This window comes from Hemicordylus capensis, chromosome 2 (assembly GCF_027244095.1).
Source record: "Hemicordylus capensis ecotype Gifberg chromosome 2, rHemCap1.1.pri, whole genome shotgun sequence".
NCBI lineage: Eukaryota > Metazoa > Chordata > Lepidosauria > Squamata > Cordylidae > Hemicordylus > Hemicordylus capensis.
In genome coordinates this window covers 231,642,997-231,670,966 of record NC_069658.1, presented here as the reverse complement: position 1 = coordinate 231,670,966, position 27,970 = coordinate 231,642,997, and the positions used below count along the sequence as shown (strand labels likewise).

At 47.2% G+C, this 27,970-nt stretch overlaps 1 protein-coding gene across 3 annotated transcripts; it reads left to right on the top strand.

The window, feature by feature from the left end:
* LOC128342302 (major histocompatibility complex class I-related gene protein-like) lies at nt 1–27,970 on the top strand. Of its 3 annotated transcripts, none has more exons than XM_053289473.1 (7): nt 1–99; nt 17,309–17,572; nt 18,866–19,144; nt 19,232–19,519; nt 22,544–22,642; nt 23,005–23,046; nt 26,197–27,970. In XM_053289473.1, the coding sequence occupies exons 2-7, from the start codon at nt 17,455–17,457 to the stop codon at nt 26,787–26,789; spliced, it is 1,419 nt and encodes a 472-aa protein (XP_053145448.1). In that variant the 5' UTR covers nt 1–99; nt 17,309–17,454; the 3' UTR covers nt 26,790–27,970. The 3 variants fall into 3 exon arrangements, with proteins under 3 accessions (XP_053145448.1, XP_053145446.1, XP_053145447.1); XM_053289471.1 differs by lacking the exon at nt 1–99 and adding an exon at nt 6,589–6,813; XM_053289472.1 differs by lacking the exons at nt 1–99; nt 22,544–22,642 and adding an exon at nt 6,589–6,813.

The following is a 27,970-nucleotide window of genomic DNA, read 5'->3' as shown; positions in this document are numbered from 1 at the left end:
CTCCCAAAGAGGATGCTTGATTGGAAAGAAGAGCCTTTTACAAAGCATACATATATGTAAGACGCAGAGTCCACAGAAGTCACCGAGACTTGATACCAAGTAAGTGTGTTTAGCATCCCAGTGAAAATTTGAGCAAGGAAGGAGATTTAGATGACCTTCCAGGGTCCAAGTATTTGGAAGGTGGAGTGTGTTGGTTCATCATTGGAGGGCTATTCGATCCCCATAAGTAGAAAACTTGTGTTTCTAAAGCATGGGGGATGGGCACGAGCCTTCATGTTCTGTTCAGTCCATTTACAGAGAGCAGCTTTGCTATGTAACAACCTCTGTTAAGTAGGTAAAGAGGCACCTCTTCAAGTGGTACTCTGTTATATTTAGCAGGGGGAGATCAACTGTACCTATTCAACCCCAGCACAGCATCCCTGCAGTGGCTATTTCTTTTTACACTCTGCAAGCCCTTTTGGGATGGAGCCATCATTCCCCCCTCCACCAACACCATATACAGGTGGCCCTTGTTATCAACGGGGTTAAGTTCCTGCCAATTTCTGTGGATAAAAAAATCATAGATAATGAGAGCTTGAGGCTATGGAAATTGGGGGGTTAGGTTCCTCCAGCTGTCCAGCAGTGCCCCCCCCCCGCCAGAAGCTGCCATATTCTGAGTCAGACCATTGGTCTATCCAGCTCAGTATTGTCATCACAGACTGGCAGAGGCTTCTCCAAGTTTGCAGGCAGGAATCTCTCTCTGCCCTATCTTGGAGATGCTTCCAGGGAGGGAACTTGGAACCTTCTACTCTTCCCAGAGGGGCTTCATCCCCTGAGGGAAATATCTTACAGTGCTCACACTTCTAGTCTCCCATTCACATGCAACCAGGGCGAACCCTGCATCGCTAAGGGGACAAGTCATGCTTGCTACCACAAGACCAGCTCTCCTCTCTATTTTTTTTAAATAATTTTTTTTTATTTTTTTAAACAAGGGAGCCACAAAATGGCTCCATTTAGCAAGATAATGGCCGTAAATTACCTGGGAGGTAATTTCTGGCCACCTGAAACTGCAGATATTCATAACAAAATTATACCGATTTGTTTATTTTTAATAACCTCAATACAAAATTTTAAGATGTCATTTAAGGAGGTAGGATAGTGGGTACCACCAGAGTTTGCGGGGGGATCGGTGTGTATTAGCCTCTAATGCTAGGAAATTCTCAGTGAAGATCTGCCACAGACACAGCCCAGCAATGTGTTCAGAGTTTACTTACGGAAGCATAAGATGATGCTAACCAGCAGAATGACAGCCACAATCGCCAAGAATATTCCTCCAAGAAGCTGCATGTAGAACCCCAAGGCTGAAAAAATGAGAGAAACACACATTGACTCAGACTGGTAGTGGTTCTCAAGAAACCCAGGCAGAGACGCTGAGACTCTTGAATGGGAGTTGCTGTGTGCTAAGCCATGCACTGACTCCATGATGCAGAGAAGTGTTCCGCCTCTCTGAGCCATGCAGCTTTGCTACCAGAGATTTCCCTTCTCCTTATAGAGGCCCACCAAGCCCAGCATCCCAGGCTTTTAGGGGAAATTTCAAAGGCTTTTTTTAAATTTAAAAGGCCTTTTGTGAGTATCATGCATTTATCTTTATCATGCATTTATAAATTGAATATTCTGTTCATGCAGAACTATAATTATTTGGAGTTCCTGCCTTCCCTGTGCCAGGAAAGTCTTCCTTTTCCTCCTAGGGACCTTGTTATTATGTGTATATCACTGATCAAACCTGGAGTACTGCGTACAATTCTAGTCACCACATCTAAAAAAGGACATTGTGGAACTGGAAAAGGTGCAGAAGAGGGCAACCAAGATGATTAGGGGCCTAGAGCACCTTCCTTATGAGGCAAGGTTACAACACCTGGGGCTATTTAGTTTAGGAAAAAAGACAACTGCGGGGAGACATGATGGAGGTCTATAAAATCATGCACGATGTGGAGAAAGTGGAGAGAGATAAATTCTTCTCCCTCTCATATAACACTAGAACCAGGGGTCAGCCCATGAAATTGATTGCCGGGAAATTTAGGACCAACAAACGGAAGTACTTTCTCACACAACGCGTAATCAACTTGTGGAATTCTCTGCCACGAGATGTGGTGACAGCCAACAATCTGGATGGCTTTAAGAGGGGTTTGGATCACTTCATGGAGGAGAGGTCTATCATCGGCTACTAGTTGGAGGGCTAAAGGCCACCTCCAGCCTCCAAAGCAGGATGCCTCTGAGTCCCAGTTGCAGGGGAGTAACAGCAGGAGGGAGGGCATGCCCTCAACTCCTGCCTGTAGGCTCCCAGTCGCATCTGGTGGGTCATTTTGCGAAACTGGTTGCTGGACTAGATGGGCCTTGGGCCTGACCCAGCAGGGCTGTTCTTATGATCCTCAAGCCTCTGGATAGTTCACTTCCTGTTGGCAGCCACACCCTTCAATGTGGGTAGTGGGGGCACATCACCTGCTTTACACAAAAAACACATGCAGGATCTGTTTGATTATTGTAGCAGAGAGGTTCCTCCCCGAGAGAATTCCAATCAATGGATGCTTTCTAAAAACCCCATCTATATATTTATTCCTCCTGGGTGTGCCTTTAGAATGTGCATCCCAGCGCCCAGCTGATTGGTTGGCGGCAGAGGCGCCTGATAGGTTGAGGCGCACTCAGGAGGATTGGTCGCTGTGGCGGTGGTGGGCCTGGCCACGGAGGCCAGGCCCAGAAGGTGGGGGGAGAAAGTGGGGGGCAGAAGTGGGGGCTGGGAGGAGAGGCGGCTGGGCCCAGCCGTGGTCAGGAAGCGGAGACTGGGGCAGAATGTGGCGGGGGGGGGGGAGAGAAGAGGTAACCACTGGCCACGAATAGTGCACAGATGCTCTGTGTGGGGTTGGCTAGTCTTTAATAATGTGTCCAGCTGGGACGTCAAGTCTACCCATGGGGCCAGAGGTAGGAATGTGCACGAACTGGTTTGAAGGTCCAGTGTGTGTGTGGGGTTTACCTTTAAGGAGCAGGTAAGGTGCTCTTCCTAACCTGCGCGTTTCCTCCACTGGCACTGTGTCCAAAATAGCTGGTGCGGGGCAGGGAGGAGAGCTGGTCTTGTGGTAGTAAGCATGACTTGTCCCCATAGCTAAGCAGGGTCTCCCCTAAAGAAGATTGTAAACCATTCTTATTATACTTAAAGAACTATTTTCAGCAGGGTTTGAAATTTAGTAATATTAGCAGGTTGAGTGGATTAAAATCGAGTTTGTAAGGTTTAAGATATATGTTTTGAATTATTGTTATAGCAAGGGTTAATTCTATAGTTGGGGATTCGCGAGGAGGTGTGAGCGGGAAGTCAACATTTGTGTAATGTGATGTGAATGTTAAGATATTGTTAAAATCAATAAAAATTTAAAGTGAAGAGAAAAAAAAAGCAGGGTCTGCCCTGGTTGTATCTGAATGGGAGACTTGATGTGTGAGCACTGCAAGATATTCCCCTCAGGGGATGAAGCTGCTCTGGGAAGAGCAGAAGGTTTCAAGTTCCCTCCCTGGCAGTATCTCCAAGACAGGGCTGAGAGAGACTCCTGCCTGCAACCTTGGAAAAGCCTCTGCCAGTCTGTGAAGACAATACTGAGCTAGAGAGACCAATGGTTTGACTCAGTATATGGCAGCTTCCTATGTTCCTATGACTGTGGGCCAGTCACTTAACTTTCAGCCTAACTCACCCCACAGGGTTGTTGTGAGGAGGAACATACCCATTTATACCACTCTGGGCTCCCTGCAGAAAGAGCAGGATATAGATGTAATAAATAAATACCCCCACTTGCTTGAAAGCCCAGGGTACCAGATCTGCCCCACTTCCTGCGTCCAAACAGCAGGAGAGAATGAGGAAGCAACAGCCCACAAAAGGGTTGCGTTACAAAGACTACACGTTTTGGAGCAGGGACTTGCTTTTTGGTGGGGGCAGCTAAAAGCCAGCCAAACCCTGAGAAGCCCCACATCTGCCTTTTCGCGGCCGGCTGGAACAAATGCTGCCCTCCTACAAGCGGCATTTTAGCCGGCAGAGGGACTCACCAGAGCAACCCCACAACAGAAAGGTGGAGGGCACCAGGAGGAAGCCGGCCAACGAAAGAAATCCCTCCCATTTGCCTACAAACTGCATTTGTGTGCAGCCACCACCACGCACCGGTTAAAAGCGAAACCAAGAAACAGAGAATGACTGAAACTGGCCAAGGAGGGGAATACCTGACCAATAGGAAAAAAGGTTTTCTGGTTGTCAGTGGTTGCTGGGCAGAGCTTGTGTCGGCGGTCGTGGAGAGGGGCTGGTGAAAAAGGCGATTGAACTCAAAGCCAGGCACCCGATTATTCTGTGTCTGTCGTCGCCCGCCGCGCCACCCTCCATTTGGGGAAAGGGAGGAATGCATGAAAGCGAGATGCGGATTACACGGGGAGGTCGTCGGAGCGGAGGAGGCTAACTGTCCACTCCAAAAGGCAGGCAGGCTGTTGCTCCGGAGCTGCAATTCCACGGCTGCTGCTACTGAGGGGCCCTGGCACGGCCGCTTTCCCAGCCAAGGAGCTGATGCAAGGGGGGTGGGGTGCGATGCATGGATGCAGCGAGGCATGGTTGCAAGGAGGGCGGCCTGCATGCCGAGGAATGGTTCTTCCCCAGCACAGCACACAGACGGAGCTTGGTTTCTGAACCTTCTGCATGCCAGCTATCAGGAGATGCCCGGGTGGGAACTTTGGACCTTCTGCGGGCGAGCGGGCACATGCTCTTCCCAGAGAGGCCCCATCCCCTATGGGGACTATCTTAGAGCATTCACATGCAGTCTCCCATTCAAAAATAATTGTTAGTTAGTTAGTTAAATAAATAAATGCAAACCAGAGCAGACCCTGCTTAGCAAAGGGGAGAATTTCTGCTTGCTAACGCTGCCACAAGAACAGCAGCTCTCTTCCTGTGCCTTGTGTGCCTCCCACCCCCAATCTGAGAAGTCTAAGCCGATATTGTAGGCAGAAGTATCACTGCTGCTTAGTAAAGGGGAGAATGAACGCTTTCTACTACAAGATCTTGGGGTCATGGTGGACAGCTCATTGAAAGTGTCGCCTCAGTGTGCGGCAGCTGTGAAAAAGGCTAATTCCATGCTAGGGACCATTAGGAAGGGGATTGGGGGAAAAAAGCTAATATTATAATCCCCTTATTCAAATCTATGGTGCAGCCACATCTGGAGTACTTGCTGCTTACAGCTTTGGTCACCGTATCTTAAGAAGGATATTGTAGAACTGGAAAAGGTGCAGAAGAGGGCAACCAGAATGATCAGGGGAATGGAGCACCTTCCTTATGAGGCAAGGCTACAGCATCTGGGGCTCTTTAGCCTGGAAAAGAGGCGCCTAAGGGGAGACGTGATTGAAGTGTATAAAATTATGCATGGAGTGCAGCGGGTAGACAGAGAGAAATTTTTCTCCCTCTTACAACATGAGAAATGTATGAAGTTTAAAATTTGTATGAAGTATAAAGTGTACAAAATTTGTATATGTATGTAGAAGTGTATAAAACTATGAATGGAGTGTAGAGGGTAGACAGAAATTTTTCGCCCTCTCTTACAACACGAGAATCAGGGGTCACCCTATGAAACTGAAGGTTGGTAAATTTAGGACCAACAAGTAGAAATACTTTTCCACACAGCGCATAATTAATCTATGGAATTCTTTGCCATAGGATGTGGCAATGGCCACCAGCTTGTATGGCTTTAAAAGGGGCTTAGATTGATTCATGGTGGACAAGGTCTATCAATGGCTACTAGTATGGTGGCTGTGGGCCACCTCCAGCCTCAAAGGCACGATGCCTCTCAATACCAGTTGCAGGGGAGCAACAGCAGGAGAGAGGGCATGCACATATTTTGCCTTTGGTGGGCTACTGTGTCAAACGGATGCTGGACTAGATAGGTTTTAGGCTTGATCCAGCAGGGCGGCTGTTTATGTTCAGACCAGCTCTCCTCCTGGCCAGTCCAGATGATTAAAGCAGCCACTTCTCCATAAGCAGTGGTTTTATCCTCCACCTAACATAGCGGCACTACTGTGCAATCCAACAAAATCCCTCCCTTTTCCCCAAGAGGAGGGAGACGGACTCCAAGAAGAAATCCCAGATAAATATTGCAAAACCTCCCTGAGCCATTACGGAAGGGCGGTATATAAATCAAATAAATAAATAAATAAATAAAACCTCCCTTGCCTCCCCCCCAGCAGAACATATGGCTAGCAACCACTGACGCAATCAGAAAGCCTTTCCCCCAGTGGATGAATATTTTCCCCGTTATCTACATGCCTCAGCAGGATCTGCCCAGCAATCGCTGATCAGTAGGGGCACTTTTCCCCCCTATTGGTTGGATATTTTCCAATCGGTATGACTCAGCAACATCCGCCCAGCAACAGCCTCAGAAATCAGGGTTCTTTTTCTTATTGGTTTAATATTTCGCTCAGCCAATCGCAGCTATTATTTTCTTGAACCGCACCCTCCACCCGGCATAGCTGACGAAATCTTCTTGAATGATCTCTATTTCTCACACGAGATGATGTTTAGTACCAGAGAGGATGAATGAATGAATGATGAAACAAACTTTTTAAAAATCTGCCCAGCAACCGCGGCTGTAATCGGGATGTATATTTCCTATTGGTTGAATCATTCTTTCTTGGCCAATCGTGAGTCTAGTTCTGCATTCCATCCGCAGTCCAGTGTATTGGAATTCATTTCAGTCGGGTTGCAAATGAGAATGGAGCGGTTCCTGTTTCTTTGTGGGGTCGCTGCTTTTCTGTTGGGGCGCTGCATTGGTGAGTAGCTCCAGAGCGCAACTGCCCACATGTGCTCAGCAGAGAGGAGGGTAGAATTTGCACAGCCACCCAAGGCGGTAGGCTAGCGCTCCTGTCTGGTCTGCATTTCTGTTTACAAATGTGCTAACGGAGCTGAAGGGGTATCAGGGAGGCTTGGCGCGTAGCGTGTATTTCTCTATGGGGTTTCTGGGAGTGGCTGGTGCTGGGAATGGAAAATGGACGTGGCGGGGAGAGACTGACCAGCCGGGAGAAACAGCGGCGGGCCCTCTTCGCTGGCTGCAGGCGACTGGAGTGGACAGGAGGAGGCAGCAACAGAGGCCACCACTCTCCTCACCCGTTGTCGCAACCCATGGGGTCACTGTGGACTCACTTCCCTGCAAAGTCGGGCTGGCCCGCGAAGTGTCAGACCTTGGCCCGCTTTAGCAAAACAACCCTCCCTCCTGGGTACCAAGCTGTTGTTCACTACAACTCCCAGCATCCCCAGCTGCAGGGACTGTCGGCTGAGGATTCTGGGAGTTGTAGTCAACACCATCTGGGAATCCCCGTTAGAGGGAACCGTGCTTACTCCGTGTTTTCTGCTGGTACAACATCTAGCTCCGTGCAGGAATCGCTGACTCACTCCATTTTTTCCTTGTGCGCAAGGGTGATACTAAACCACTTGCCAATAGGGAATGCATGCTTGCCGGTAGGGAACAATAGAAAACCTAGGAAGGCCAACAAAAGGAATGAAACTACTCGCCAATAGGGAATCATGGGGGGTTTGTTTGTTTTTATACCGCCCTTCCAAAATGGCTCAGGGTGGTTCAGCAGCAAAAAGATTGCTGCTTGCCTATTGGGAACCATGGGGGAATAGTGCCCTTAAGAACCAACCTACATGTTAAAAAATGATGCTTAACTTGGGGTGGTGGTGGTGTGGGGGGCTCCAAAGGCCTTTAGGTCCAGGCTCCAAAATTCCCTAGGTGCACTTGTGTGTGTAGCAGCGGTGGGGGTCATGCTTTTCTTTGCCATGCAAAAATGGAGGGGTGGGGAAGGTCGATCTTGGAGTTTGCATCCAAAAGAGAGCCCTTTGCAAATGCCTCCCCCCCAACTTGTAGGTTTGGTATGCACAATCCTTCTGTGGCAAGATCACTTGGGTAGCTCTCCTCCGGCCTTAGCTCATAGTTCTAGTAATATATTACTATGTTTCATATTGTAAAATACTACTACTACTATATATTAGTAATATAATGAGTGAACTGCTCAGAGATATACATATACGTAGTGCATTGGTGATGCACTGTGGTGTCTTCCCCATTTGAAGTTTGTCAGATTTCCCAGCCTAGTGGAACCCAGTTGTTTTTTCTGTTACCCGTGTGGAGCACTTTCACTTCTGCTCATGTCAAAGGCGGGACATGCTTTCTCTTCTGGAATAAACCAGCCTGGAGGATCTGGGTGCCAGAAGCATGTGTGTGGGTGGATGTTGGCTTCTTCCTCTCTGCTGGCGTGTCTGGGACAAGCTCCTTCTTCCAAATCTATTAGTCGAGCTGTGACTCATGTAGGGAGCAGGCAGGGTGGCAGAGAGGGAAGCAACCAATTGCTCACATGTAGCCGGGATCCCATTGCCAGCTGCTGGGGGAAGCCCAGCCAGGCCACCCTGAGGATGTAAGGCAGGGTTTCTCAACATGTGGGTCCCCAGATGTTATTGGACTTCAACTCCCATAATCCCCAGCCCCAGTGGCCTTTGGTTGGGAATTATGGGAGTTGAAGTCCAATTACATCTGAGGACCCACACATTGAGAATCCCTGATGTAAAGGAAGCTGTGAAAGAGAAGAGCCTTTCAGCATTCAGAGGAAAGAGCATCTCCCTCAGTGTGCAGTGTCATGGGAACGGAGGGAGAGGAGAGGAGAGAAAAGCCTTGGGGTTTTCTTTTAACGAAAGGCGGTATAGAAATGTAAAAATAAATAAATAAATAAATAAAATAAAAGAGAGCACTTGTTACAAATGGCCGTTCTTTCCCCTCCTCCTTTCACTGTTCTGACTGACACGCCACAGTCTAGATGCCCAGCAACATGCTCCAGTCTGAGCGCACCAAAAGGCAGCTCCATCAAAGCGCCTGTGTGCAGCTCACACGTATGTGCACTGCTCACGTTGCCTATTCCTGTTGTCATGGCTAACTGCAGCACTGCACTGTCACTTAGCGGATTTACCATATCTGGTCAATTTATTTATTCTTATTTATTTTATTTATTGTTAAATTTATACCCCGCCTTTCATGAGGAGAATCCCAAGGTGGCTCACAATAAAATTTAAAAGCAAGATGATAAAAAAGACACATTAAAATCTTGAACTAAAAAAAATACAAAAACAAATCTGATTTAAAAGAATTTAATTAAATACAATTAAATGAATAAGAGAAGGGAGGAACTCCTTATACATAGCCCTAAAGGAGTGAGTCAGCTCCAAAGCAGGGAGTTCAAGCTCTTCACTTCTCAAGCTGACTGAGCCAACATGCCATCCCAGCCAGTGTCCCTGTCCTATCCTATCCTGCCCTCCTCTTGAGTACCCCCAAACCATTAGGCCCATTCACATGATCCTTTGGGAGTGGGTGGAGCCTAGGCAAAACTGCTAGGTCAGCAGCACACAACACTCACCTTGGTTAGGGTCTGAAAACCCAGCCAACAAGACAATCACAGGTTCACTGCGGTGCTGGGTGGCTGCAAGCTGAACCTCTCCATAAAAGATCCTCCAAGGGTGCATCTTATTATTTATTATTATTATTTATCAGATTTGTACACCTCCCCAAACTTTCATCTCTGGGAGGTTTACAATAACATAAAAACAGTTAAGAACATATACAAAAACTTAAAAACAATTTAAAAATAACCAGAAATTAAAACCTCAAAATATTAGGAAGCTGAGAGAGCTTGGGCAAAAAGATGGGCTTTCAGGTGTTTTTTTGAAAATTGCCAGAGTTGGGGAGGATCGTATCTCAGCAGGGAGCACATTCCACAATCTCAGGGCAGCGACCGAGAAGGCCCGTCTCTGTGTAGCCACCAAACAAGTTGGTGGTAACTGGAGACGGACCTCCTCAGATGACCTCAATGGGCGGTGGGGCTCATAATGAAGAAGACTCTCTCTTAGATACCCAGGGCCTAAGCCGTTTAGGGCTTTATAAGTTATACAGCTTTTTCTACAAAATACAAAGTTATACAAAATACAAAGCACTTTGTATTTTGTCCAGAAACCTATTGGCAGCCAGTGTAACTCCATCAGTAAAGGAGTAACATGGTCTCTCCGAGATGACCCAGAGACCAACCTGGCTGCCACATTCTGGACCAACTGAAGTTTCCGGACTATGTACAAAGGCAGCCCCACGTAGAGCGCATTACAGAAGTCAAGCATATGCCCTCCCATCATGCTTTGCACTGCCAGCAGACTAGAAAAGCATCATTCTGTCAATGGGAGCACTCACCATGAAGGAACAGAAGGCAGATCCAGCCTTGCCAAAGCTGCTGCAGCTTCAGGATCATAGAGTGTGCTTTGCGGGCTAGCATGTCCACTGCTGCATGCACAGCTTTCTATGGTTTCTGTGCATGGGAGCGTGTGCTGGTGGCTGCATAGAAGAGGCATGAGGGTTCTCACTACTGGAGAATCAGGGTAGGAGGGCTCTCCTATCCTCCACCCTTGGTAAAAAGCTGAGTAGGCCTGCTGGGGGCAACCTGGGCTGGAGGGGCAAGCATGAGTTCTGGCAATCTATCATGCAGATCTGGGTAGCTCACCTCCTTCCAATTCTAACAGCCATGTGAAGCAGCATATTATATTGTTCCTTTTGCATATTCCTTGTTCTGCCTCAAGGGCATCATGGGTTTAGAATGCATTCAGACTAAGGAGTGATGTTGTTGGTCTTTAAGGGATACTATACTATTGCTGTGTGGCTTAGCTACATAAGCATATGTAGTTGTCTAGAGCTTTCGTGTAGATACCAGTGAATTACCTAGGATGATGATGATGATGATGATTACATTTATATCCCGCTCTTCCTCCAAGGAGCCCAGAGCAAGGTTCTACATACTTGAGTTTCTCTTTCACAACAACCCTGTGAAGTAGGTTCGGCTGAGAGAGAGGTGACTGGCCCAGAGTCACCCAGCTAGTTTCATGGCTGAATGGGGATTTGAACTCGGGTCTCCCTGGTCCTAGTCCGGCACTCTAACCACTACACCACGCTGGCTCTCAGCGTACCTGGTTATGTAAATGGGAATTCACCTGGGAATTCACCTTCCTCTCAGCCAATCCAGAGTAAGCAGCTCCGCCCTTAGTTCTTAGTCTCAACTCAGGCTTGCTGAGAGCAAGATGAGTGCTCTCTCTGAACTGTTTCGTGGTTAGCAAAGCCACCAATTATTTCACCTTTCCACAATGCATAACCTTCAAGAATGTGTCTGCTGGACTCTCTGGTCTTTGCCTGAACTACAACCCTCACCAAACGAGCCTCCAAGAGTGAGTTATCATTGCATGTCTTGGATGTAAAAAAAAAATGAAGCTATTAAAACTAATGGGAAGTTTGATTGTCTTGAATGACACTTACAGCAACCCCAGAATTGGCAGAAAAGTGAAATAAATGGTTTCAAATTCCCTCCTGATTCCAAATGAAAATAATGTAACATAGATGGAGGGCTGATGGGTCAAACTAGACTATGATTTTTCATATTATGTCAACATAGTTTTAGTCATAGGAACATAGGAAGCTGCCATATACTGAGTCAGACTATTGGTCCATTTAGCTCAGTATTGTCGACATAGACTGGCAGCGGCTTCTCCCAGGTTGCAGGCAGGAGTCTCTCTCAGCCCACGCAGATGAGACAGTAAATCTCTTCTGGAAAAGTTTGTATGGTTATGTGCAAAAAGACAAGAGTATCTCTTCTAAACAAGCAATGGGACAAATTGTGGAAATGGACATCGGATGTAAACCCCCCCCCCCCGATTACCTGATGTGCCTTGAAATCCCCCATCCCTGAGTTACAGTACTACCTGCATATCCTATATAATAAAATGGTTGGGTACCTGCGTCTGTGTCTTTTTCGGGTGTTCTGCGCATGCGTGGTGCGCACGTGCACAGAACACGGCGAGAGAGACACGGAGTGGGCGCCGGCCCCCATGTTGGGCGGGTGGAGGAGAAGCGGCCGCCGCCGCGCGGGGGGAAGAGCAGCGGCAGGCTGAGGAGAAGCGGCTGCCGCTGGGCGGGCGGGCCAGCCGGCCGAGGACAAGTGGCCGCCGCCGCTGGACGGCCAGGCGAAGCTAGGAGGCAGCGGGGGAAGCCGGGTGAGGCGGCAGCGGCCCCGGGTGGCGCCGGCCCCGGCCGGAGGAGGCGGTGGGCCCGGGCGGGGGAGGGCGGAGAAGGCGGCGGGCCGAAGCTGGAGCCTGGGGGAAGCAGGCCCGGGGGAAGCCGGAGGAGGCGGTGGGCTGGCGGCCAACATCGGGCTCTGCGGCGGCGGGGATACTGGGCCTGATGGCAGTGGCGGGCGCACTCGGCCCTGCCGGAGACGGGGGGGGAGAGAAAGTTAGCTGGCCCCAAAGGTCTACTAGTGCCCGTTAATTTAACGGGCTGAAAGTTACTAGTACTTCATAACCTTGTGGGTTTCCAAATCCTTGTGTGTAAATCTTTGTAGATATATCATGTACAAAGAACCACTTTGTATATAATTGTGCTTTGGCAACGTACTGTATGCTTTGGTAGTTTGTTGGTTCAATAAAAAAATCTTGTCCTATTAAAAAAAAAAATCTTGTCCTATTTTGGGAGAAGCCAGGGAGGGAAATTGGAACCTTCCGCTCTTCCCAGAGCGGCTCCATCCCCTGAGGGGAATATCTACAATGCTCACACTTCTAGTCTCCCATTCAAATGCAACCAGGGCTAACCTTGCTTAGCTAAGGGGACAAGTCATGCTTTCTACCACCAGACCAGCTCTCCTCTCCAGAGATTGTTGCGATGTTGGGAAGCCAAGATGTTGAGTGGGAATTGTATGTGCAATTATATAAGGCCTTTTTTGCAGGGTTGTCTTAAATTCTAAACACACCTTCTTGGGAAGAAGCCCAACTGAATGTAGTGGAAAAGCAGGAAGCTTTTGGCTATTCCTGAGCATCATGGTGCTCACTGACTGCTCCAGCCTTTCTGAGCTCCATCTCACTGCTTTCGTATTATATATTCCTCCCTTTTACCAAGTGGAGGACAGGTGGCAAACTCGGGAGAGGAATTTCCAAAAGGAATTGTCATTTAGACTGCCTACACAATATCTGAACATAAGAACAGACCTGCTGGATCAGGCCCAAGGCCCATCTAGTCCAGCATCCTGTTTCACACAGTGGCCCACCAGATGCCACTGGAAGCCCACAGGCAGGAGTTGAGGGCCTGGCCTCTCTCCTGCTGTTACTCCCCTGTAACTGCTGCTCGGAGGCATCCTGCCCTTGAGGCTGGAGGTGGCCTAGAGCCCTCAGATGAGTAGCCATTGTAGACCTCTCTTCCATGAAGTTATCATATCAAATCAAATCTCTTTATTTCGGTCAGCAACCAGCATGAGATTAAAACAAATGTAGAAGAGAAGACGATCAAACTTCTACTACAAACAATAAAACCAAATAAATTTTAAAAAGTCCTCCTGAACATAGATCACGGTACTGAAAGTACTACTAAAAATACATATGAAGTTATCCAAACCCCTCTTAAAGCCATCCAGGTTGTTGGCTGTCACCACACCTTGTGACAGAGAATTCTACAAGTTGATTATGCATTGTATGAAAAAGTACTTCTGCTAGTTGGTCCTAAATTTATTGGCAATCAATTTCATGGGATGACCCCTGGTTCTAGTGTTATGTGAGAGGGAGAAAAAATCTATCTCTATTGACTTTCTCCACACCATGCATGACTGTATAAACCTCTTATCATGTCTCCCCCACAGTCGTCTTTTTTCTAAACTAAAAAGCCACAGGTGGTGTGGCCTTGCCTCATAAGAAAGGTGCTCTAGGCCAGTTTTTCTCAACCTTTTTGGAGTCAAGGACCGGTAAATTCTTCATGCTGAGTTTCAAGGACCGCTACATTCTTGGTGCACAGTTTCCCGGACCAGCAGTTAATAAAGGGGTTTCAAGTTTATCTATTAGTACTATACTATTGGTGTGCACAACTCAAATGACCTGGTGGGCCAAAACTGACTGTGACTTGCCTCATGGGGGCCGAGGTCAATTTTTAGGGTGCTGATTATTAAAATAACACTTAATATCAATCAATTAATTAAATCAAATTAATGTGAAATTAATTAAAATGAATTTAATCAAAATTTAACTTTTGAAGTTCTGGCAGGCCAAGATTAAATAAAAATAAAAATAATAATTAAAAACTCTAATAAAATAAATACAATACAATACAATCTGTACAAAATGCATAACAATAAAATGCATTGTTCTTCCTTTCCACCTCTGCCAAATCATCACAGTTAACATGGAGCACTTCTAAGGAAAAAAATTAGAGATTTTTTTCTCATAATTTTGGTTAAGAAGATTATACTTTGATCCTTCACCACACAGGCTTTTAAGAAGGAAAGAGAGAAGCGCGATGGGGAAAGAATAGGGCAGGCTTGGCTCGAGAAAGAGAATGGGGCAGGCTTGGCTTGAAAGAGAGACAGAGGGATAGAAAAAGGAAACGGGGGTGGGGTGGGTGGGTGGAGCAGGCTTGAATGGAAAGAAAAAGAGAGAGAAAAAGCTAGAAAAGAAAGAGATGGAAAGAGGATAGGCAGGTCTGGCTTGAGGGAGGGAGAGAAAGTTTAAAACAAAACTGATGGAAAGAACCACCCCACCATGCAGCACCCTGCTCTGTTTGCCGCTTGCCTTCCCCTGCTGCGAACCTCCGTGCATTTTTAAAAATCTCAATGCTGAGGGGATGGCTGGGGACGGCTGCCAGGTGTGGGGTGAGCCAGTAGTCCTTCTACCCCCACCCATCTCCCCCGCAAACCTCCTTGTTGTTAAAAATATAGTCTTCAAATACCAGCCGCTGCACGGCCAAGGAATGGATCTGTGTGTGCGTGTGTGTGCCAGTAGTCCTTACACACACACACACACACACACACACACACCCCAGCGGAGGTGGAGGATACCAGAGCCCCCACCCAGCTGGAGCCACTCACTCAGTCCCTACCACAGCTTATAATCAGTCAGTGCAGATTCTTTGGGGAAGCGGGGAGCTTCTTGGGCTACTTCTGCTTGTCTGGCTCTTCTCTGTAGTGCCGCCCCCTGCCCCATTTTGGGGTGCCAGATGCCCTTCAGCGGCACACACACATGTGGCGAGGGAGTCACAAGGCACGCCACCAAAAAGAAGAGAAGCAGCAGTACACAAGGCAGCGCAGCAGGCGCCCTCCACAAACTTACTGGGTCCTGTCTAAGGTTTCAATTTCGGCGCCAACCTCAGCCCTGCTGGGTCTGCATTAGCGCTTCGCACAATGGCAACGTGCATAAGAAGTGGAGTGCTGAGCTGCTGACGCATTTCTGCAGCTCGATCGGCGTTTTGCTGCGGAGTTCGCGCTGCCGCCTTCTCATGAGGAAGCTTGCACTTTGCAAACCCACAGCAGCAGACGCCAAAGAGCAAAAGCCGAAGGGGCAGAGCGAGCGAGTGCTCGATCTGTATAAGCAAATGGTGCGCTCAAGCCAGGGCAGCGCTCGGATCGCTAACAGTTTCCCCATGGTCTCTGCTTGATGGTGGCACTGGCCACCAGTTTCTGTGGCATTCTTCTCAGGGCTGGCTTAAGCCATCGGGCAAAATTGCACCGGCAGTAGATTCATGGGGCTGTTTTCTTGCCTGAGAACCAAGTTTGGCCAGGGACAATGCAGGTATTAACTCCCCAAGACATGGACCGGCACTCAACCCGTCGCGGACCGGCGCCAGTCCGGGGACCGGCGGTTGAGAAACTGTGCTCTAGGCCCCTGATCATCTTGGTTGCCCTCTTCTGCACCTTTTCCAGTTCTACAATATCTTTTTTTAGATGTGGTGACCAGAATGGTATGCAGTACTCCAAGTGTGGCCACACCAGAGTTTTGTATAAGGGCATTATAATATTAGCAGTTTTATTTTAGCAGTTTTAATAGAATAGAATAAAATAAATAATAAATTTTCAATCCTCTTCCTAATGATTCCTAGCATGGAATTGGCCTTTTTTTACAGCTGCCACACACTGAGTCGACATTTTCAACGAGCTGTCCACCACGACCCCACAATCCCTCCCCTAGTCAGTCACTGACAGCTCAGATCCCACCAGTGTATATGTGAAGTTGGGTTTTTTATCCCAATATGCATCACTTGGCACTTGCCAAGACTGAACCGCATTTGCCATTTTGTCGCCCAGTCACCCAATTTGGAGAAATCCTTTTGGAGCTCCTCACAATCTGTTTTGGATTTCACTACTCGAAAAAGTTTGGTATCATCTGCAAATCTGCCCACCTTGCTGCTTTCCCCAACTTCTAGATCATTTATGAATAAATTAAAAAGTACCGTTCCAAGTACAAATCCTTGGGAGACCCCACTTCTTTCTTCTCTCCATTGTGAAAACTCTCCATTTATACCTACCCTCTGTTTCCTGTCCTCCAACCAGTTTACAATCCACACATGTACTTGTTCCCTTATCCCATGACTGCTAAGTTCAGTCATGGGATAAGGAGTCTTTGATGAGGAACTTTGTTGAAAACTTCTTGGAAGTCCAGGTAGACTATGTCAACTGGGTCACTTTTATCCACATGCTTGTTGACACTCTCAAAGAATTCCAAATGGTTGGTGAGGCAGGATTTCCCTTTGCAGAAGCCATGCTGGTTCTCCGCCAGCAGGGCCTGTTCTTCTGTGTGCTTAACAGTTTTATCCTTGAGGACGCTTTCCATCAATTTGCCTGGAACAGACGTCTGCTCAGTAAGCACTGCTAGAATTGGAAAGCGTTTTTCAATTGGTCAGATCTTTTCCCTTGGCCTATTAGTATTATAATACCGGTTTTCAACCACAGAATTCTCAAAGCGATTTGAGAACACAGTAAAATGAGCAGTTGTAGTAGTAATAATAATTATATATTTTATTTGTTAGCCACCCCATAACAAACTGTTGTCAGAAGGTGGTTCCCTCTTTCCAAAGGGCTCACAGTCTCTAAGGAAACACAAGGGGGGATGCCAGCCATAACCACTGGAGGGATGTTATGGCAGGATGCATAGGGACAGTTGCCCTCCCACCCTCCCTAAAAATGAGGGAGCCACCACATTATGTGTGTAAAATTATGCAAGGAGTAGAGAGAGTGCAGAGAGAAAAGTTTCTCCCTCTCTCACAACACTAGAACCAGGGGTCATCCCATGAAACGAAAGGTTGAGGAACTTAGGACTGACAAAAGGAAGTACTTCTTCATACAGCGCATAATTAATGTGATGGCAGAATCTTTGAACAACTGCAGTTTGGGGTTCCCTAGACTGCAGACCTCCTTAACTCTGCCCTTCTCTCTTCCTGTCCAGGCTCCTTCCTGCAGCATCTCTACCTGGGGGTATCAGAAGAACACATCCAGGGCCTGTCCTGGTTCTCTCACTTGGGGTACCTGGATGACCAACTCATCACTCGCTATGACAGCAACACAAGGAGGGTTCAGCCTCAAGTCCCCTGGATGGAGAAGGCGGAGGATGCCTTGTACTGGGAGCGGGAGACCCACCATGCTCGGGAGGCTGAGTACTTCTTCAAGGTAGCCCTTGCGACCATGGAGAGTCGTTACAACCAGAGTGGAGGTGAGTGGAGATTGAGTGTCTGGAAGCATTTACAGATAGGGCTGGCAGAGACTCCAACATGAAATCTTGGAAAACCGCTGCCAGTCAGTGTAGATACTATTGAGCTAGAGGACCAGAGGTCTGACTCACCTCTCCCAGGTGGTAACATGCCCAGGAAATGTGGCAGGAGGGATAAGAGCACCCTCCCCCATCCTTAAAGAGACACCCCCACACACACCTTCGAACTGCTGGTCTTTCGAACCGGTTCGGAGGCCCTTTGTGGTCCCTTTATGGTTCCATGCACACCCCTATCCTCCATCTCTACTTTGGCCTACTCTATTGTTGCTCAGCCCCTCAGAAGCTGCTGTCAGTTCAGGGAATCCCTCTGATTTGCTTCCAGAGATGGTTTTGAGGTGCTGCATCCTGGAAATTGGTGGCAGAGGAAAGATGTGCAACTCTCCACCAATCCTGACCTTGCATGTCCATTGTGAATAGTTGCCCTTCACAATGTATCCAGGGTTTGGTGAGACATTTTTAGTGATTTGGGGTTTGGTTTTTTGTTTGTAATTTTGGGAAGTTCAATCCACTCATTCCTCTTGCTGACCCTGCCAACTGCTTGCGATTTAAAGTGATTTTGAGTGGGGTTTGGGTGTTCAAAAGTGCCTTTGAGCGATTTTTTTGGGGGGGGGAGTTTCAAAAATTTCCAGCGGTTCAATTTGCTCACTCCTCTTGCTTATTCTTGGTGATTTTAAGAGATTCCGGGTGATTTTTGGCAAATCTTTTTTAATTCTTTTTTTCTGTCTTTTTGCGACAGCAGTTCCCCTAACCCCCTGATTCCCATTGATTTCAATTGCTTGCCAATTGTGAATTTGCCAGCGGTGAGGTTTTGCCAGAATAGAATTAGGAGGTAGTGGTAGTGGGTATCTCTTTAAGGACAGAGGAGGGTGCTCTTACCCTCCCACCTCATTACCTCACTGGCACTGCCTTTTAAAATGGTCCAGCGAGGTGGGAGCGTATCTCTTTGCCTCCTCGGACCGGAAGTGGCAACTGCTCGTGTGCACAGTGCACAGAGGCACTGGAGCAGCACAGAGGCACTGGAGCACGGTCCCACTGGACCGTTTTAAAAGGCAGTGCTGGTGGAGGAAGTGCAGCGAGAGGGGTAAGAGCACCCTCCCCCTCTTTAAAGAGACCCCCCCACCTTCGAACCGGCTGAACCACTGGTCTTTCGAACCGGTTCTGTGCACATCCGTATTAGGTGGGAGACAGTCTGATGTGCTGCAGCTCTGCTGATCCTGTCTTGTCTGTCCTCTTCAGGGCTTCATACCTGGCAGTGCCTGGTTGGCTGTGAGCTGAGCGAAGACAGGAAGCAGAAAGGAAGGTTCATGCAGTGGGGCTATGACGGGAAGGACTTCATCAGCCTGGACAACGAGACCTTCACCTGGAGAGCAGTTGATGATGCATCCCGAATAACCAAGAGGAAGTGGGAGGCTGATCCAGACATTGCCAAGTATTGGAAGCCCTACCTGGAGGAGGAATGCATTGAGAAGCTGAAGAAATACCTGGACTTTGAGAAGGAGACTCTGCTGAGGACAGGTGAGGTGGGGAAGAGGGGGCAGCTTGCAAGGAGAGGGAGGCAACTGAAAAATCTAAGTATTAACACCAATGGTGCTACTTCCCTAGAACCCCACATCGTGATAGTGGCACACAAGGTGGGCCAAGATGGCTTGGAGACTGTCATCTGCAGAGCCTTCAGCTTTTATCCCAAGGAGATCAATGCCACCTGGATGAAGGATGGGCTGGTCTTGGAGAAGGAAACCCTCCGTGGGGATGTCCTCCCTAATTCTGATGGGACCTACCACACCTGGCTCAGCACTGAGATTGATCCCAAGGACAGGGACCACCACTACCACTGCCATGTGGAGCATGACAGCCTGCAGAAGCCTCTGGACTTGGCCTGGGCGGACTCTGGTGAGAGACTGCAGTGAAGGAGGAAAGGGAGGGCTCCTTAGGAGAAGGGTGTGGCCAATTCTAGGAGAACTTTCATCCAGGAGGGATTGCTTAACAACCTTGCTGGTTGCAATAAAATCAAATCCTGTATATGTTTTGAAATTCAAGCTGGTGGTGTTGTGCCACTGCCCATGCAGATTGGGGGAAGGGGTGTACAGTAGCTGCTAACAGGAGTTGGACAGAGTAACATTGGGGAGAATTGTTGCTGTGCATGGGTTGAATATGGGGGCAGGGAGGGGAACCTTCATGATATGTGGTGGGCTTCCATGAGGCAGAGGGGATTCTGCAGTAGCAACGCCTCAGTGGTGGAGCACTTCATTATTGATAGTGGTAGAAGTAGTTGATTGATTGATTAAATGCTGTCAAGTCAGTGTTGACTCTTAGCGACCACATAGATAGATTCTCTCCAGGATGGTCTGCCTTCAGCTTGGCCTTTAAGGTCTCTCAGCGGTGCATTTGTTGCTGTCATAATCGAGTTCATCCACCTTGCTGCTGGTCGTCCTCTTCTCTTTCCTTCAACTTTTCCCAAAGTAGTAGTAAGACTATTTCTAGACTTCTTTTAAAAAATAATCTCAAAGTGGTTATAAGATAATCTTTCCCAGTCCCCCAAATGTTCACTGTCTAAAACTAAACACAAGGTGGACCTCGGCAATGGCTACTGGAGTGATGCTGCGCTGAGGCTGGATAAGGACAGTTGCTCCCCACCTGCTAAATATAATCATCATCATCATCATCATCATCATCATCATCATCGATTCATTGCCTCACACATGGATACTAAAATGTTTAGAAACAACTGTTGTCAGCAAAAACGTTCAGATATTTATAAAAAAAGCAATGAGCATGTGGAGTACACAGTTAATCAATGGCGAGGCACTTGGACAGGTTAGCATTAGAAGAGGCATTTTCCAAGGGGACTCACTATCCCCTCTATTGTTTGTAATCGCCATGACCCCACTTTCACAAATACTAAACAAAACAGGCCTCGGATACCAAACATCTAAAACATCCAGTAAAATCAACCATCTGCTGTACATGGACGATCTGAAGTTGTATGGAAAGTCCCAGTCAGAAATTGAATCACTGCTAAACACTGTCCGTATATTCAGTAGTGATATAGCAATGGCGTTTGGATTAGGCAAGTGTGCTGCATTAATAATGAACAGAGGACAAATAAGAAAAACAGAAGGAATAGAACTGCCCAATGGAAGCAAGATCAAGAAACTGGAAGAAAAAGAACCTTACAAATACTTGGGCATTCTCCAGGCTGATAACATTGCACACGCTGAAGTTAAAAGAAAAATTGGAAGTGAATACATCAGGAGAGTGAGAAAAATCCTAAAGTCCAAACTCAATGGCGGGAACACCATACACACCATAAACACCTGGGCTATCCCTGTTATCAGATACACTGCAGGAATAATAGACTGGACCCAGGCAGAGCCAGAGACGCTAGATCGTAAGACCAGGAAAATCATGACCATCAAACATGCTCTGCACCCCCGCAGTGATGTCGATAGGCTATATCTCCCTCGCAACTCAGGTGGAAGAGGAATCTTGCAAGTCCATCAAACAGTAGAGGAGGAGAAAAGAGGCCTTGAAGAATATATCAAGGACAGTGAAGAAGATGCACTTCAAATGGTCAATAACGAGAAACTATTCAACACCAATGAAAGAAAGCAGGCCTACAAGAAAGAACAAGTCAAGAACCGAGCAGAAAAATGGAAAAAGAAGCCCCTGCATGGTCAATATTTGCACATTATAAGTGGAAAATCAGACATCACCAAGACCTGGCAATGGCTTAAGAATGGCAACTTGAAGAAAGAAACAGAGGGTTTAATACTGGCTGCACAAGAACAGGCACTAAGAACAAGTGCAATAAGAGCAAAAGTAGTAAAATCAACAACAAACAGCAAGTGCCGTCTTTTTAAAGAACAGATGAAACAATGGACCACCTAATCAGCTGTTGTAAAAAGATCGCACAGACTGACTACAAACAAAGGCGTGACAAGGCAGCAGGGATGATACACTGGAACATCTGCAAAAAATACAAGCTACCTGTAGCCAAAAATTGGTGGGACCATAAAATTGAAAAAGTTGTAGAAAATGAAGATGTAAAAATATTATGGGACTTCCAACTACAAACAGACAAACATCTGCCACACAATACACCAGATATAACTGTAGTCGAGAAGAAAGAAAAACAAGTTAAAATAATCGACATAGCAATACCAGGGGATAGCAGAATAGAAGAAAAAGAAACAGAAAAAATAACAAAATACAAAGATCTACAAATTGAAATTGAACGGCTGTGGCAGAAAAAGACCAAAATCATCCCAGTGGTAATTGGCGCCCTGGGTGCAGTTCCAAAAGACCTTGAAGAGCACCTCAACACCATAGGGGCCACAGAAATCACCATCAGCCAATTACAAAAAGCAGCTTTACTGGGAACAGCCTATATTCTGTGACGATATCTATAACAACAGCAACAACATTGACAATAAAATTCTGGCATCCCAGGTCCTTGGGAAGGACTCGATGTCTGGATAAAACAAACCAGTCAATAACACCTGTCTGACTGTGTAAACAAGAAATAATAATAATAATTTATTATTATTATTATTATTAATTTGATTTCTATACCACCCTTCCAAAAATGGCTCAGGGCAGTTTACACAGAGAAATAACAAATCAATAAAATGGATCCCTGTCCCCAAAGGGCTCACAATCTAAAAAGAAACATAAGATAGACACCAGCAACAGTCACTGGAGGTACTATGCTGGGGGTGGATAGGGCCAGTTACTCTCCCCTTGCTAAATATAAGAGAATCACCTCTTGAAAAAGTGCCTTTCCCCCAGTTAGTATGGAATCTTCCATGTAAGTTTCAGCCCACAGCAGCTCTACTTCAAGGTTTTTAGGATCTCTGCCTGGGCCCCTGAGGAGCCACTACCAGTCTGAGTAGACTTCTGCTTATCCCATTCCAGTCTTGGTGCCTGTGGGGGCCATTGAGGGAGCCGTCTCGGGGCTCACCATTCTACTGCTGATTCTACTGCTGTTGTCCTCTGCAGTTGTCCTCTGTGTCTGTAAGTAAACCATGAATGTATCTGCACATGAGCGTGAGTGAATGTCCAGACTTCGGCAGCTGGTTAACATGCCCACACCCACGCCCCTAACTCTTGTCTTCTGCCAGTTGCTGTAGCTAATACTGAGCTAGATGGACTAGTGGTCTGGCTCAGTAGAAGGCGACTTCCTGTGTCCCTAAGACTGAGATCCAAGACTGTCAAGGTGTACTAAAATGGCAATTACTGAGATACTCTGTGGGATTTTCTTTCCTGATGGTGGTTGGGAAACGGCTAGAGGGCCATCTGCCCCAGATTATGCAAAGGGTGGGTATGGATGAACTATGGAGTGCCTTCTAGCTCTGATTCTAATTCTTTCTTTGCAGGGAAATGGCAGAGAAAGAGAAACACATACAAACTAGTACAAAGTAAGTAACACTTCTCTCTTGAAATATTTCTGCAGCAGACGGAAGTAGGGGTGTGCACGAACCGGTCCGGAGGCCATGTAAAAGGCCTGCGAACCAGTTCGCATGTGGCCTGGTCCAATGGTTCAACGCCGGGGTGTGTGTGTCGCTTTAAGGGTGGCGGGGTTGTACTTACCCCTCCCGCTGCTCCAGTTTCAGCCAAATCTTCGGGGTGGCAGCGTTCCTCCCTGCCGCCCCTGCACCCTTGTTGGCTGGTAAAAGCAGGCGCACATGCGCATGCTGCCGATGTGCGCACGCTGCACATGTCACAGTGATGTCACTGTGATGTGCGTGGTGCATGCGCGGCCGCAGTGACTTGCGTGGCACACGTTGGCGGTGGGCGCATGTGCGCCTGCTTTTACCAGCCAACAAGGGGGCATTGGCAACAGGGAGGAATGCCGCTGCCCCGAAGATTTGGCTAAAACTGGAGCGCCGGAGGGAGGAAAGCGGCGGGAGGGGTAAGTACAACCCCTCGCCCTTAAAGCGACAACCCCCCGGTGTTGGATCGTGCCTCCACAGTCCATGCACATCACTAGAGGGAAGCCCCTGGTTGGTTGGCTGGTTGGTCAGTCAAAAACCAGGAATCCAAAAGAACATGTCTACAATGAGGAGTTTCAGTAAGAGGCAAGGGCAAACTGAATCCTTGAGGAGCAGCCCTGCCCAAGCCTGGACTGTCCCAGGTTTGAGCCTTGTGTCCCACGTATTTGCTATGGCAGAGCTGGGTAGCTGCTGGTGGAGGTTGTGGTGCCTCTGCTTCACCCTGAGTCGGAGGACAAGGATAGGGGAGTGTTGAGAGGGTCAGCAAAGGGGACTCTGGTGTTGGAGGCAGAGGCCCCTTAAACCCCGCCTCATTCAGCAGAGGCCCCCTGTGTCATGAACCCAGTTCAGGGCTCATGACATGAGGTCTTGTCCCTGACCTCATCCTGTACCCCTCAAATGCAGCACAAGGTCTGGGGCCATTTCTCCAGCTCCAAGGAGACTTGAGGGGAGTCATGCTGCATTTCAGGGGTGCACCAAGTCAGTGAGAACAATGGAAGCATGGCAGCAAATCCCTCTCCTCCTCCTCCTCCTCCTCCAGCCTGGTACAGGGGATCATTCCTTATGGTTGTGTGGAGGGGTCTTGGGAGCGTTGTGGAAAGTGTGCATCTCCCCATCACGGCTCCAAGCTGGAGAAGAGAGCTGGGGCTGGTCAAGCCATTGAAGTACAGTGGAATGCTGGCTGGGATGGCCAGAGTTGTGAGTCCCTCTCCTTGATGATTTTGGTGGATGCTCTTCCCTCCTGCTCCCACATGCTGTTGGGTCTTCCAGCCCTGTGCAGAGGAAATGCCAGCAGGGAGCAAGGGCATAACGAAAGCTGAATAAGATGGGGCTGGGAACGCATCTGCCAAAGGGGGGGGGGCTGCCAGCTGAGTGACAGCTTGCTCTTTGCTCCCCTCCTCCCAGGTGATGCTGCAGGGGCCCACTCAGACCTTGCTACACCCCTGGCAGAGGGTAAAGAATTCCGAGACTTGTGGTTCTCGAGAGCATATCGGATCGGCATCTTTCGAGGATATCCATTGGCACTGGATTGTGCCTCCTTAGAGGAAGTCTTAGGCCAGCAGCTCACTACTTAAAATTTTTGTTTTTTGTATTTCAACTTTGCTTCTGATCTGGTTGCAGCAAATCTAGCATGATTTTGCAAGACCTGGAGATCCCACCTAGTGACAGGGAAATAAGTCTGCAGTAACATCCTCAGCTGAGCCTTATTTCCCCCCTCATGGTAATGGACCTGTAATCCAGTCATGGATTCCTGGGCCTCGGAACAGTGTACCAAACCACCACCACCTACCCTCATGCTTGGGCCTTAGGACCAGTCCAGAGTCTCATGCCTGCCTCTGTTGGAATGGACATGAAAACAATCCAGGCTCTTAGTTACAGTGATGATGTATTCATTTGTAATAGCTAACGCAGATGTGTAAGAAATGTAGAAGGGTGGAAAAATAGAGAGGAAAAGGCCTGATGCTGTTAGCAGTTCTTCCTCAAAATGTAAACCAAAATACCGACTGCTCCCTTTCTCCTGCCTTTGAGTAATTCCATGGGTAAACAGAATCAGGCCTGTGACCACTTTTTCAAGGAATGTAGCCATAAGCAAATGTTCAAGCTGATATTACAGGTAGACCTCATTATCCGTGGGTGTTCTGTTCCCGCATATTACCACAGATCGTGAAACCGCAGATCGTGAAACCGCAGTTGAGTCATTGAGTCTGGGAATGTGGGGCTTAGGTTCCCAGACCAAAACAAAACAAAAATACTCCCCAAACACCAAAATAGGCCAAATAAAATGCCCTACAGTGCTCCACAACTCTCCTGACATCCAGCAATGTCCCCCCAAATTGTGGCTGATAAAAAAAATAAAATCCTGCTGATCAGCCACAAAATGGCTCCCGTGGACAAAATGGCAGCCAAAAAATAACCTCTGGGGTCACTTCCAGCCCTCTAGGAACCACAGATATGTGGGTTTTAACTCTTCTGTATCCATGGGTAATGAAACCGGGCGTCAATTAGACACCCATGAATACGCAAAACCGCAGATATAGAATCCGCGTATAACGAGGTTCTCGTGTGTGTGTGTGTGTGTGTGTGTGTGTGTGTGTGTGTGTGTGTGTGTATAAAGCCACTGGCAAAAGAACATCCCCTCCTATAAGGCCATATTTTTACAGATGCCTGAAAAGATGCCAGTAATGAAATCAGAAGCCATGTCCAAAAATTCTGATTCCATTACCAATGTATTTTGCACATTTCACACCATCTATAATATTAAAAGAGTTTTATAAAAATATGGTCTTGTAGTAGTAGGAGGTGTGTTTGTGTGTGTGGGTGTGTGTATAATCAACTTGAAAGTTTGCTTATGGCTACGGTCATTTTAAAAAGTGGTCACAGGCTGGTGGGGAATCGTGTAACAGATTCTGTGAGAAATTCTGTTAAGCATACGGTGACTTGATACTCTCCTTAGTGGAAGAGTATCTTCTGGGAAGGTTTAAATCTGAGAGCCATGCCTCTGTGAAGAAGTAGGTATGGACAATCTTGGGGGGCGGGCTCACTTCCAGCCCTGACTCTCAAATTTTGTGTCTTCAGAGGAACGACAGCAAGATGTTTCTCAAACAACCCAAGAAGCAGCATCAAGTGATGGGCCCCGGCAACAGGAGGAAGGAAGCCTTTCATTGCCCTCACTTGACCTCTCTGACCATCTGCCCAGTAACTGTAAGAAGCTTCATCTCTCTATGGACAGTGAAGACACTGACAGGGCTAGCCCTACCATGAGTCGTCATGAGGGAAGAGCTGACTCGGGTGATGCATATATGGAGGTGGCAGGAGGCATTCCTGCCTCTACCACACCTGTGCTCTCTCACAACCACCTCCAGATAATTTCATTTCCCTCCTCCAGCACAAGATTTCAACAGCAGGAGGAAGAAGAAGAAGCAGAAAAGGAAGTGATGGGGAGAAGCATTTCCTCTTCATCCTCTTCCGATTTTCTCTCTCTCCCTCTGCTGCCCTCTCATCCTGTTGGAATTACAGAAGGGAGAACAGCAGCAAGGTCTCAGGCCAGGCAACCTGGGAAGAGGTTGTCACTGCAACTGCTGCCAGCAGGGCAAAGACTATGGAGAGATCTTACCGCAATAGGAACACACAAGACTGGTGAAAATGGGGTTCTTTCATTGCCCCAGTGAACTAAATGAGTGCCCTGAAGGAAAAGGAGCTCACGTGCTTGAGGAACACCAACATTGTGCGAAGTCTTTATAATGGCACTGAAGTTAAGATGAGCACCTCAATTTGCAATTTCCATGGCTTTGGGAACGAGAGTGAACACTGAAAGCAGATGATTATGGAATAGCAATTTTGAGTAACTTCTTATTTTTGGGACTAAAACAACCATCATCCCTGGCAACAATGGCTGAAAACTGGGGATAATGGGAGCTGTAGTCCAAAAACAAGAAATTAACCCAGACTGCTGAATAACTCTATTAGACAGTTAACTGATTTTGAGGTTATGGGACAAATGCAGATGACAAAAAGGTTATTATAAAATGTTCATTGTACATTGCTTCAGTAAGTAGAAGATGAGTTCAGAGACTCAAAAAATGTATGACAGATTATGTGGGAGAATGAAATTTCTGATTAAAAACAGAAGAATATGGCAGAATGCAATGAGTTACTCTGTGAGCCTTCAGGAGAATCATTTTAAAGTTTTATGTATAGATGGCATTTTAACTACTACTACGAATATTTATATACTGCTTTCAACCAAAGTTCTCAAAGCGGTTTACACAAATAATACATAAATAAGATGGTCCCCTGTCCCCAAAGGGCTCACTAATCTAAAATGAAACATAAGATTGACCCCAGCAACACCCACTGAAGGGATGCTATGCTGGGGCTGGGTAGGGCCAATTGCTCTCCCCCTGCTAAATAAAGGGCTGGCCTATATAATTTCCATGTGTGGTAGAGTTGTTGGAATGTTTGGGGAGAGAGAGAGATCAGCTTGCTTCCCGTTGCCTCTTAAAATCCTTTCGGAAGGATACCAAGAAAGTGACAGGAATGAGTGATTGATTTAATAGTAGCAGCACAAAAATGTAAAAGGATTCAGGGTCCAAACACTACCGATGACTGGAAAGAGTATTGTCAGTACTATGGTTAAATTGACACATCTGGTTAAATATAGGGTAAGCAGACAAAATGTGAATGAAGTTATTCTAGCACAGGAACATTTACATTTGTTAGATCCTTGAAACAAGGATATATAATACTCACATGACTAATTGTGATAAAGCTTTTGAAGATTTATACGTGAAGATTTATTTGTATGTTTTGTATTTTTGTATGATAAAAATAAAAGTGTGTTTAAACCCTG